The sequence below is a fragment of the Oreochromis aureus genome, linkage group 17, assembly GCF_013358895.1.
Source record: "Oreochromis aureus strain Israel breed Guangdong linkage group 17, ZZ_aureus, whole genome shotgun sequence".
NCBI classification, from domain to species: domain Eukaryota; kingdom Metazoa; phylum Chordata; class Actinopteri; order Cichliformes; family Cichlidae; genus Oreochromis; species Oreochromis aureus.
The window spans coordinates 14,052,162-14,065,834 of record NC_052958.1 but is presented as its reverse complement, the minus strand read 5'-3'; the positions used below and the strand labels follow the sequence as shown (position 1 = coordinate 14,065,834).

The 13,673-nt window shown below is 40.2% G+C and overlaps 1 protein-coding gene across 4 annotated transcripts in view; it reads left to right on the top strand.

The window, feature by feature from the left end:
* The window catches only part of anks1b (ankyrin repeat and sterile alpha motif domain containing 1B), a 262,310-nt gene that overhangs the window by 67,320 nt on the left and 181,317 nt on the right, over positions 1-13,673 (top strand). For all 4 annotated transcript variants that reach the window (XM_031758546.2, XM_039600939.1, XM_031758542.2 and 1 more), the window contains 2 exons: positions 621-701; positions 4,562-4,718. In XM_031758546.2, the coding sequence (XP_031614406.2) occupies positions 621-701; positions 4,562-4,718 (238 nt within the window). The remainder of the gene's footprint in view (positions 1-620; positions 702-4,561; positions 4,719-13,673) is intronic.

Genomic DNA, 13,673 nt, shown 5'->3' with positions numbered 1-13,673 from the left:
TGGTTATCCTCGTAACTTTCTGTCTTTGTGTAATTTTATTTACATGCTCAGCTGTTTCTCGAATACAAGAATTGACCTCCTTCGCTCCCATTATTTGCAAGTGTGATGAAGCAGAACTTAAGATCTCCTGACTGTTGCCTCCAAATGAGAAATTACACTCCTCACCCTGGGACCCTTACATAATAAAGCTAGATTATTTTGTGTGAAGAAAAGCGCAGTATGAAAACAAACTAATAAACACACTATTACACAAAGAAACCGCTCTGTAAAACAACGCCTGTAAGACTTCATATGTAATTTACTTGGGGAAAAAGTGTCACTAAACATTTTAAAATGAGCAATCTGTGTTCTGAAGGGCATTTTTCTCAAGAAAACACCACAAGCCACTTTCCACCTGTCCTTGCTTTCCATGCTTGACACATTTGAGGAATGTGAATCCTAATTGGTCGGGACTGGCTTGTCATTTCCTGCTTCTAAACTAAAAGAGACTATCGCAGCTGGTAGCACACTTACACCAGCTGATGAAATAAAGGTGGTAAATCTGTACAACTAAAAGCAGTCATAAACGTGTGTGTGTGTGTGTGTGCGTTGATTAATTGTGGCATTTTTCTGTTCCACAGCATGTGGAAGGGCCTGAACGTGAACTGCACAGACAGCTCAGGATACACACCCTTACACCATGCATCACTCAACGGACACAGGTAAGCCTGCTAATGAGTGTTTCTGTCACTCTATTTCTGCTGGATATAAATTAGTTATAAATGCAAGTGCTACTCAGTGCACTGGAAACAAATTGTTCTGTTCTTTCTACACTGTAGAGCTGAAGCTAAGTATTATTTTCCATTGTCAGCAAATCTGTAATTATCAGGATTTTTATGTTTGCATGCAAATAAATGCGGGACACAGAGATTTCTTTGGATTGGTTTCTTTAAAAAAAAGTGTGACAGTTTGTTCTACAGATTGCACTCTTTGATTTTTCTATTCTTAAAAAAAAAAAGTGTCATTCTGTGCAAATAAATAAATATATAAATAAATTACCACAACCAAAGGAAGAGAATCTAAAAGAAGTCCGAATGTCATAAATTTTATTCAGTTGTTTTCACATTTCTACTGTGACATGATGAGAGGCCATGGTACTGTGCTTATATCATGAGTCAGTGTAAACTGATTTTGAACGGGCCTTTTTCTAAGTTGCTGGATAAACCTGCAGGGAGGAGTCTTAACTGTGAACACATCCTATTAACTTGATATGGTAGTTACACTTCCAGGGGCCTGTTGCAGTAAACAACTAAACTAGTTGTGTACTATTTTTAATTCCAGAAATTGTGTTTTAAACTTGAAGACAGTAACTCAAGTGAGAAATTATGTGGTCCTGACATGCTTGCTGGAGGTTTTCTTTAAAAAAACTCAGTTTCCTCCTTTCCTGCTGCTCCTGAACCTGATGTCTGACACAAAGTTTCATTTCTTCATTTATACAGTCAATATCAAAGCGCATAATGAAAAATGTTGATCTGCTGAGTTAAAAGTTGGTACAAACACGGTACAATACACTGTATGGACAAAGATACTGGACCACCTGCACATTGCACCTGCAGGAGCAGCTCGGCCATGTAAACCCATGCCTTGAAGCTCCCAGCACACAATTCATGTGCTGATATTAATGCCACTTCATGACTGAGCTGCTGTGGTTCCAGTTTGCGATAAAAGCACTTACAGTTACACCTATGAGGGAAATTTATTGCAACAACGCCATCCCATTGCAGTACCACACTAGAATTCATTGTGCTCTTTAGAATGACACTGCTGCAGTCCGACAAGCATATAATTGTGTACAAAGATCGAACATAAAGAAGGGATACGGGAGCCTCTGCAAACACTAACAAAATTGGAAGAAGACCATGAACAAACCACACAATGAGCCGTCAGATTGAGGCTTCCCTCCCTAAAGTCATATGAGCAAATCTAATGTAATCTAATGTGGTGATGTAGGCGAAGGTACCACTGCTTCCTCCTCCTGCCCTGGCTTTACATGCATGCGGTGAGCCTTCAGCAACCAATCATCACCAGGTGTAATTCAGAGAAAAGAGCAGGGTGAAAACTTGTAACACTATTGGTGGTCCAATAGTTTTGTCCATATGTTTGATATTAGCCCACTATATTTATCATGACATTAAAATAACTCTCGGGACATTAGGACAGCTGTCAGGTTGCCAGTCATTTCCTCTGCACTGAAACATTTGCTATATATATTTGCTATTGTTTAAATAAAGCTGATTCACACATTGGCGCTGTTCTGTGATCCTGTGAACCTGATTGAACATTCCTGTTGTAGTTTGCATCATGACTTAAGGACTGCTTGGACTAGACTAAATGTATTTTGAAAGGATGTTTGCCTGCTACAGATTGCTTTAATGTGTTCAGAAATACTTATACGTCTTGAAATATAAGCACTGAATGCTGTCACGCAACATTTCTGGCTGTAAAACTGAAGATATTGTGGACTGCTTTGTTCATGGGATTTCACATAGAGATTTGATGCTTAATACATTTGATTATAGAGGCTTTAAATCAAAGTTAGAAGTTAGTGCATAACTAATTGCTGTTTTTTTAAGCATCTTTAGATTAAGTGAAATGAAAACACACACTGAAAACAATATTTTGTGCAGTAAAATTAGTTGCCTACAGTCGGAAATTCAAAATTCCTACATAATTTCCGTCCGAACTGCACAATATGTGAATGATTTGAGTGTCTACAGCTGCGCAGAACTACAGTGCAGCTCCCTTTCTTCACCTGGTCCTGCTGAGAAATCCGTTACACACTTTGGATTAGCTGTGAGCCTGACTGCTATCCCGGTTTGGCGGAACAGAAGGATTAGCACCGTGTTTTGGGGGCAATTATGTGGATTTCCTCCTTCAGATCAACGGGGAAAGGAGGAGGGAAGTGAGGGAAAGAAAAATGCAGCCTCACAGTGAAAATTAGGCCGCCAACAAAAAGCTTCAGAGGAGTGATTTAGCATTGAGGTGGGAAAGTGAAAAGAGAGAAGGAAGAGGACTTGGCAACAGGCAGAGCTGTTTTCAGAGAGTTGTTCTTCAGGCTGGGTTTGAATTGAATTTTTAAAGATCACAACTTTAACTCACTGCATTTTTTTCTTGATGACATCAAAGGTGCTTTGGTGATAAATACATATTTTTCATCCTTACGCCATCCTTGTTTGAACTGTTCCTTAAACTGAAATGAAATTATAAGAAGATATAATAGACTACAGAAATAAGTAAGTAAGTAGTTCATTAAGCAGCACAGAGCTGCTTCATTGTGCTCTCCTGAGAGAGGTTTTGCCCTTCTGTCTCCTCTGTTGCTCCCTCCTGACATTTTCAATGCAAATCAAGCACTTCTCCTTGCCTCTTCAGCTGGAGTCTCCCTAATATAAAACACTATCACTGACATTACTACTCAGCAGCAGCTAAATGGTTTTTTTTTTTTTTTTTTTTAGCCCAATCCAACTCTGTGATTTGCTGCTTTATGAATTTGTGTACTGCTTCATTTATCAGGAGCAGCAAAGCAGCAATGCTGTTCTCTGTAGCTGTACTTTTTCCAGTGCCTCCTGCAGCGAGCTTCCCATCAGAACCAAGGCTTTGTTTAACTAGGGTTTAGTAGGAAGTACAAGTTTATTATCACATAAGGCGGATAAAAACCTGCATAAAAGATGATCTACTGCAGGAAGAAACACAATAAATACCACCATGGCGGAACAGCGAAATTAAGATTGTGTAGCTACAGTATGAGAAAAGTTCATTACGATACAGCCATGTTTATTGAGCCTGTTTTAATTGTAAAAGTGCCAAAGTGACCCACGATTTGTAGGCATAGCTTTATTTCATTTCTTGCACATTCAGTTTTGAAGTGCAGAATTTGCTTTTTTTTTTTAAAAAGAAGCACCTCATATATACTGCTGTCCTTGAGTTTGTTCCCCCGAAAACAAACAGCCTTACTGCTGAGTCAACTTAGATAAAATATTACTTAAAGAAGAGAAAGCATGACTTTGACAAAAAAGAGAAAAAATTATTCTTAAATGAAAAAAAGGCATTTATCTGTGGAGCTCGAACGTTTTAGTATAGCTGAACATTTGAAGGTGAACATGCAGCATTTATGTTTCCATCTACACAGCCTGAAGATTATTATAATAAAATCATTTATTTAGCCAGTTGTTACCAAGGTCTTAGTGAGTTATACAAGTACTTTTTGTTTTTATATATAGTCAGTAAAAACTTCACTCTCTGAAAGTAGCATGTTTTGCTAGGTGGTATCTGTGCACTGCTAAAGGATTCGAGTACTTCTTCCACCACTAAAAATGATTAATTGGCCAATATGATGAAGAGATTCATTGCAAATGATGTTCCAAAATGAAAAGTGCTAAAAAAGAATCGTTGCTGTCAGATAAAGTTGACTGCTTACCATCATGTGGATTTTGTAGCACCTGGCTGCCTTAACTTCCTAACTGTCTGTTCTTCCACTTGTTCCTCTGTTAATGTATTGATATCCGTGTACCTGCTTCTCTCTCAGGGAGGTGGTGCTGAAACTGCTCCAGTTTGAGGCATCCACAAATGTGTCTGACAGCAAAGGTTGCTTCCCGCTGCACCTGGCTGCCTGGAGGGGAGATGTAGACATCGTCCGTATCCTCATCCACCACGGCCCATCCCACTGCCGTGTCAACCAACAGGTAAACACGCAATAATCCCTTCATCATCCTCTTAAGAAACTTCACCTTCAGTGTCACCTTAAAGTCTAGCTTTTGTTTGAGCTCCGTTATGTCTCTCCTCGGGCCAACAAAAGGCTACAGGCTCAATCAACTGCAGGCCTAGAGGTCATGCTAATAAAAAAGTGATTTCTCAGGTGTCCTTTAATCAGACGGCAGGCTTTAGCTTGTGGTTCTTTGTCTTCAAAATAAAAGTACATGTGGTTCTGCGATGCTGTTTCATGTTCTTGTAATGAATGTTAATTGACTGGACTCAACACAGCAAACATAAAATCTATTGATTGTGCTACTACAGGTCAGAATAGCTACTTTGCCATTTTTTGTATTGCTTTGTATTGCAGAATCTTTTAGCGGTCCATTCCTTACTTTTTAAAATGGGGTTTTATTTGTAAAGAGAGGCAGGATGAGATGGTTTGGGCATGTGCAGAGGATGGATACTGGATATTCTGGGAAATGGATGTTGAATTTGAAGCTGCCTAGAGGAGGATAGAAGGAAGCCCACAAAGAAGCCTTATGGATGTCGTGAAGGAGGAGATGCAGAGGGTTGGTGTGACAGAGGAGGGATAAGGTGAAATGGAGGCAGATAATCTGCTGTGGTGACCCATAGAGAATTCAGAATTCAGAACAAGAGAATTTGGCCGGCATATCCACCAGCTACACTGGAAGCCTTGGATTATTTGGCTTTTTCATCAGAGGCTAAGTCAGTCCAGACTAAGTTGGACTAGTTCCCCATACTGACAATCTGTACTCAGATATGGAGAAGGGACTCGTGTCAAGGCCAATAAACCTCTGTTGCACTTTTAAAGAAAGTGATCTATATTTGCACTAAGATCTAATGGATTTTTTTCTTTGCTCATGCACCACCTCTCCCTGTTTCCTGAAGCAAAATGCACGCAAGTGTTTTTGAAATCGCTGCAGAACTATTACGTTGCTCTTCCTGAACAAGGACGTCCTCTTCCACTAAAATAAAGTCCTTTAGCCGGATTTCCCGGGGCATGTAAACCAGTGCTGCCGCTGGTCGTCTCATTACGACTTGTCCAACAGAGCCGATCCTTTACATTTTGCAGAGATCTCTCTCTGACAGCCTGGTGAGCGTTTCAGCTCCGGGAGCATTCAGCCTGCCTCTGCTGTCATTCCTTATCAGCAAAAATGACCACCTTCTCCTGCCTCACTCTTATTCTGTCCATCTTCGCCGGCAGCATATTGGTGATGTCACGGCTCGCTGATGCGCTGCATCTGAAGATAAGGAAACAAAACACAGGAAGCTGTTTAATCAGAAGTGTTGGCAAAAATGTAAATACCCGAGATATTTCTTTAAAAAAAATCTAATCAAATCCCGCACTTGCCGATGGCGTAGTAATGGACCTCGCTGGCTATCAGAGCGTTATTTACTCTGCCTAATAAGCACAATTTCCTCTGTCACCATTAGCCAGATTGTTTCCCCGTGAGAGTTATTAGAACCTAATTGTTTGCTGTGATAAATGATGTCCTTTCCCCGTGAAATGAAGAGGTTCGTCAGCAAGTGGACACGGCTAATTTTCTCTTTTACCTTGTCAATGATTTGTTGAGCTGAGCGAGCTGCTGTGTGGCCAGCGTGGACACACACTGAGTGGAAGCTGCTGATGGTGAGAGTACTGTGGACGGGTGCTGACTTCTTGGCATTGTTTGACTGCGCTCTTGTACCTCTTATTAAGTACATACACAGTGAAAAACAATCCACTTATCTATGTGTTCATGTTTTCAAGCACATTTATTTAATGGTTTCTTAAATTTCCTGGAATTTCGTCAGCAAACCCCCAAAGCAGCAGCGGCTTCTCTTTCTTTGCTTTTTGTATGTGGGAGGCCAGAGTGGGTTTCTATGAGAAGTAATCCAGTCCAGCAGACAAAGTTAACAGAAGAGAGATTATGTTTATTGTGTCCGTATTTGGTGCATAGTGCAAATAAAAACCCAAAGATTATGAATTTTATATGCTGCAAGCACAGCTCTGGCTCCACTGCAGCTGAAGAACCAGTTGACGACAAAATATTATTGAACTCTCATGCAAAATAGTTCTGAGCACGCAGTGATGTGTAGACTATTGAGTTTAATTGAAAATGACTTTAATATAAATGAGTAATGTAATTTGTGGCATGTTTGGAAGAGATGCTCTTGATACTGAGCCGATAACCTGTGCAAATAATTTCCCCCTTTTTTCTGGCCCTAAAACCCAAACATAAGAAATTAGTTGACACTGTATCTACAGATGTGTTCTCCAGAGGAGGGATTCCCAAATGATATGCTGTGAGGCATGCGATTTTTGGGACGACCATGCATTATGTTTTCTAACACAGCTGCACAGAAAATGAAAAATGAATTCTGTATAAGTGTTTTTTGTACTCATTTGCCCTAAAAGAAAATCCTTCATAAACCAATGTTGCTTTTGTAAAATTGTTTTAAGGATTAAGTTATTACTTGGAGCCAAATAGTGTTTCAATAGTGAGACTTTTTTGCAATACTAACACGGTGCCAAAACAGCTAAGGATGCACTCTGTAAGCAAACATCCCTCCTGATAAAAAGCTCATGTCCTTCAAAGGAGCGCTGGATCTGAACTGGAGGTGGAAAATCTGTCTGCTGTGTTGTGAAACTGTCTGGTGGTTGAACTATAAGCGAGTGAGTGGGGATACTCTTGCAAAAAGAAAAAGAAAGAAAAGTTGTGGCTACCATGTCAGGTCCAGTTTCCACAAATGTGCCTTTCTCTGACAATGCAATTAGAAGAAGCATGTCAGATAATGTGGGCGATATTTTGCACAGGTGTGAGTAAAGGTGTGTCTTGACATTTTTGCTTGTCCTTAACTAAACTGAGACTTGCTTGTGTCTATAAATAAAGTCGCTCATTACCGTTATCTCCTGCTACCTTTTCCACACTCCTGTCATCTTTTGTGACTTTATGTAAGAAAATGAGCACAGAAGTTGAGTTTGTAGATCAGTAAAATCTGCTGCGCTGTAAATGTGCTGTGTCGGTGTGATTGCATTTTTTTTTCCTAATGAAATTCTGATGTTTGTCAAACAATTTAAAATCACACGAGTAGTCATGAATATTCTACTATTGAATATTGGGAAATATACATTTTTGAAGTAAGACTGTAACAAACATTCGTTCAGTATACTAGGCAGCAAGAAGGTTCTGGGTTTGAATCCAGCGGTCTCTCTCTGTGTGGAGTTCACATGTTCATGCTGTGCCTGTGGAGGTTCTCTTCGAGAATCCAGGTTCTCCACAGGCCAAAAGCATGAATGTTGGGTTAACTGGGTTAACTGGCAATTAAAAATCAGCCATAGTTGTGGATGTGTGTGTGAATGGATGTGTGTCCCTCTGTGATAGACTGGCGACCACTGACCAGTAGGCCTTTCAACCCATGATAGGGATCCTGTGACCCTGAATTTGATAACAGAAAGAAAATGGACAAATGTTTCTTGGTGTATATGTATAAATATTTAGGGACAGAAAATGTGAATGTGTTTTATAATCGTACAGAATATTTCCAGTTTATCTTTTAAAAAAACCTGTAACATTTTACCTGAGAGGTAGCAAGCTGTCATACACTCCTAATTTAAGAGCGCTCTCATTTAATCATCTAATTACACTGATCACCTTTCTCTGTAACACTCTTCATATGCTATATCTCACTTTGATGCTTGTCATCAGCTTCCATCCTCCTCTGTGTGTAATAAGCTGTTACATTAAAAAAGATAAACACACTACGCTCACACTTTTATGAACACTGTTATTTTAGTGCTCTTTAGTGTCCTTAAAGGTGTTAGTTTTCTCCTAAGCGCTCAGGTTTGCAAACACTGAAAACTGAAAATGTGGTACTTGTGCATTTTTATTTGTGTATTTTATATATATATATTTTATATGTATGCTGCATGTTTGTACAGTATTCTTGTTGTTATATCACCGCGAGGGTACAGCTGTTTTCAGGTTGCAAGCATAAATCAGTGGGTAAGATTTATTTAGTGTTGGTGTGTTTACGATGCCTAAGCTCCATATTTCCCCGCTGTCTGTCGTGTCTGCAGTAGAGAGCAGGGCTTGCATACATTAGTCAGGGTGATGTAGTGAGTCTCACGCACACTCACACTCATCATCAAGACGTACAGCAGCAAGCCATTGGCTGCACATTACCCCATTCTCAACAATATTACTCTGCCCACACACACACCATTGCTCGTGTCAGAGGTTGAGTATTTATGTGTGCGCGTGCTTAGTTTTATAGGCTCGCTCTGGTGGCACAGTATTTGCCTTAATATGATCTTTTTTTTCTTACAAGAGAAAAGGAAACTCAACATTTGTGCTTGCTTTTGTGCATGAAGTGACAAATGGTGACAGGAGTGTGGAAAAGGTAGCAGGAGAGAACTGCAATGAGTGCGAAAGGTCCTGAGAGTGTAAAGAAAGAGATGGGAGGTTGACAAAAATCGAGCTAGGGGAAGCGTGTAGGTGGGCCAGTTCCACTCTGCAGCCAGCAGAAGATTATTCGAGGTTAGTGGGTGTTATTAGTTGGCGGTAAACCAGTTCCAGCCCAATGTTTATTGTCTAATTGGTCCCAGTAGTTCCTATTCACAGCTGCTTTTGTTTATTGCGGGAGCGTGTGTGCACGAGAGAGGTAGAAGCCACCTGACTGGAGGAGATGATTATACATGCCGTGTTCGTGCGTGTTTATGCGTGTATGTGTGAAAGACAGTAAGACAGTGATTGATGGTGAGAGATTGTTTGCTTGCTCAAAGCTTGCACTCGGATTGCAAGGCCAAATGCATGTTTTGACGACTAACACGTGGCTGCTTGTGATCTCTTTCTCCCACTGAGACTGACTCAGATCAGCGGCTGGGTGATTGAATAGAAGACAAGTCAGGAGTTTAATTTCATTTTATTTTGTTTGTTTTTATGATGGAGAAGGGAAGAGTAAGGACCAGGTGTTACACCTGGCTTGTTCAGGACATTTTAGCGGGTCAACAATGCCAAAATACACATGGCTAAATCAAAGAATAGATGCATTTAACCAAAAAGTCCAAGGAGAAACTAGTTGCCTGAAAGGCGAGAGGGAGAATATTGTCAGTGGAAATCTCGTATACACCCAGGCAGGTGAAAAGGTGCTCCATGAGGTACAGTACTGTGCAAAAGTCTTGAGCTAGCCGCTATATGTTTGTGTTCTTCTTCCAAGGAGACTTTCTTGTAATCTTTTAAAAGTGATCTCAGGCAATAGTTCTTTCTGAAAGCCATTCAAAGTTTTTCTTTTGACATTTTCACTCATTGTCAGTCTTGGAAGAGACTTGCAAACCTGACGATTATCAGAGGAAAGTTTTGTTTGTTTGTTAACCCCACTTATAACAGGCAACCTAACAACTTAGACCAATTTAAAATTGTACCCGTCGCAAAAACATATAATTTATTCCTGTTTTTTTTTCAGTCAAATCTACAAAAGAAAGCTAAAGATGACACAGTTTGACAGGCATAAAATCTTACTTATGCACCATCAAAACAAGACAATTTCCAAAGAGCTGTAAATGAAAAAATTTGAGCCAGTAGTGTTGGCAAATCTGTCAAAAGTGATGGAATTATGAACACAGAAAAGTACCATCAGATTTTGATCCACCATGAAATACCATCTGGAAAGCATCTAATTGGCGACAGCTTCATTTTTCAGCATGACAATGATCCCAAACACACTGCCAATGCAGTAAAAACCTACCTGGATAGAAACGCACAATGGACTGGCCTCCCCAGAGCACTGATCTTGACATTTTTGAAGCAGGATGGGATCATCTAGTCAGAGAATGGAACCAAAGGCTGCGAATAACCAGATGAGAGCTTTTATGTTTTCCAAGAAGTATTCCCAAAGACTGCTTAAAGAAATTACAAGTAAGCTTGTCTGAAAGACTTCAGGCTGTGTTGAAGAACAAAGGTGTTCATAGCAAATATTGACTTTTAAGCTTGTTAGAATTGTTAAAGCTGTGTTTTTGCTTGTATTTCCATGTATGTTTACACATATTTCAATACATTCCTGCACCTGCTTCTCATTGACCTAGCAAAATATAAAGACATGAGGAGTTTGTGTAAGACTGACTGTACTGTAGCAGGGGGTTTGGAGCTTTCCATCCTCATGGACACAGAAAATGTTTCCCCTCCTCCATCAAGGAAGCTCTTCCGATTCCTTAAATGCAAATCAGGAAGATGAGAAGTGGGAAGAGCGGGGATTTCTTGATGACCTAAGAGCGAAGCATCAAAGGGGTATCTTACTGTATATGGATGTCTTTTAAAAACATGTCGTTGCTGCACCTTTACATGTGAGGCGGTTAATTCTCACGGTGTTCACACTGGATGGAAAGTCAGCCACATGCAGTGTAAAGCATGATCATCCTGTGTGTGATGAATCTAGTTATCATAACTGTAATGTGTTGAGACCATACACGGAGTAAAAGCAGGTATGTGTTGTGCAAATAACATTAATGCAGGTAAAAAAATGATCCAAGGAATCATGCAAAAACACTGATCTGTACATAAATTACAAGCTTTAAATTAACTGCTGATAATTATTTTAACAATTTTAAATATCTAATGACTGTATTTAAGTTTTATAGGCCTAAAAGAGATTTTCATAATTGCCTATCTATAAAAGATAGGCTGCTGTAAAGCTCTGAAATTGAAAGGTCATTTCAGTGGGTTTTACATGTGGTACAGCTTTCATTTCATTTTCACTTTTCATTTATTTAACAGGGTTGTGATTAACACTAAACTGTATTTAAAAACCAGATCTAAAGGCTGCAAGCTACTGCAATTTGTAAAATACTGTAAAGAATGATGGCAGTGAACAAAGCCAGTACAGACTCATGACCTATGAATTGGTGCATCTCTGCATGAACCGGTAAGAAAACAGATACCACCACATTTTTAAAAACATTAATCAATGTTTCATATTTTTGCAGAAAGTTCTATAATTCTATCATATATTGGACCTTGACAGCCCGGCAGCCCCAGCCTGAAACAAGCATTTTTACAGTGGCTCCTTTCCTTTGCCTATAAGCCACCTTTCTTCTGATTGACTGCCTATATCTGTGTCTGTGCTCACAGCTGGAGCTGTGCACCCAGGACAACCATAGGGACAACCTCTCTCTTACATCATACAGAACCAAGTGCAGAAAAGAATATGCAAATATAAATGTTACCCTGAAGCCTGAGGTTTTGGCTTCAGTCTGTTTTGGAAGCTGTAAATATCAAAATAGGAAGTGACTGGGTTTAACAAAATTTTACTTTCCTAATCGGCGAGCAGAAAACTCCTCTTCAAATTGTTGTAGTATTGCTGTATTGTTGATGAAATGTGAGGGAAATTTGAACAGGATTTTTGGCTCCAGTTACTGACCAATCCTGACACTTTTTACTCCAACGCACCTGCACAGATAAAAGCTGGCCTGTAAATTTTGCTGGGTGTGTATCCTGACAGTTTGAGGGGTAGTGGTGTCCTGCAGATTTGCCCACTGATGGACAACAGATGTGGTTTGTGTGCGTGGGAACCAGCACAGAACCGCCTTGGCTACTTTCTCTGTGCGGGACCTTTGGACTCATCAGTTGAAGGGTTATCGTGTGCGTACACTATGTACTGTATGTGTCTGGGTGAGTATGTCAACTATGTGTCGCTGTAGGAATGTTTTCTTCTTCAACAACAGGAAGATGTAGGGTTATTCTATCCCGTCTCCTCTCCATTTTTCCCCCCTCATCGTTCTTCTTTTCCTGCTCTCTTTGTCCTCCCAGAGGAGAAACTGAGCGAGAGCACAAGAGAGGCAGGCCTCTCACCAGCAAGAACTTCTGAAGGCTTAAAGACTGTGTGAACTGAGGCAAATGTTACAGGTCACGAGGCCATTTTCCTGCTGTGTGTTTCCATGAGAGTGCTTCTGTGTTTGTGTCTATTCAGTCTTGGTAACTCGATGTCCGATCATGCACACATGCTGCTTCCACACAAGAAAATGAAACCATATGTGTCTTGACGATCAACTTGAGAACACATGCTACTACTGCTGCGACAAACCGCCCTGGGAAAGTCCTCGGCCACTGAGATGCCCACTGCTGCCAAGACACACACTGAGCCACAGGTCGCTTTCTCATGAGTAATCTCTTAAAAAACGAGATGTTACTGTATATCATATGTTTTTAAAAGCCTGACTCCCTGCCCGCAGTGGGATTCCTAATTAAAGTTCAGCAAAAGTAAACTGATTCATCTCTCCATGAATCAAAACAAGCTCTAGCCCTGAGCGATTAAAGCAAGCCCAGAGCAGATTGCGTGTGAGGGTGTTAATTGAGGTGTCATAAAAAAACATTGTAAAACAGATTTCTAGGATTTCTTTGAGGTCCTCAATTAAGACGTTTAGCTGGGGAACGCTTCAGGGAGGTCAGAGTTTACAATGGCAACCGCAGACCGGCCACCCTGGAGCAGAAGGGCGTTTGGTGTCTAGCTCAAGGACACTTTAGTTTTAAGGAGATATTTTGGAGATGCTCATGTGTAAGCATTACAGATCAAGCATACTGCCCCTGGTGTTGAGCAGTCCACTTTGATAATGCCATACATCATGTTTTTTTGGGGTTGAGTTTCAAATAATTAACCGAGGTGTATTTTAATTGCAAGTTTGACTGTGGGGAAGTTTGTCTTTTACTCAATCAGTCAAGAAGCTCTCAGCTTCTCAGATGTGAGGAGTTGCTGCAGCTCACATCATAACAGTTGCCTTTCATTGCAGATTAAATATCTTTGGGCTTTTACTTCTTTATTGCAGCGTGGGCTCTCAGTAATCGTGATGTGCATTTTTCAGTATTTTAATGGAAAACCACGAGTCAGTTTTTCCCCAAGTAATATTAAGAGAGTAATTAATAATGGTTATAAAACAGTGTGTTGCAAGAAAC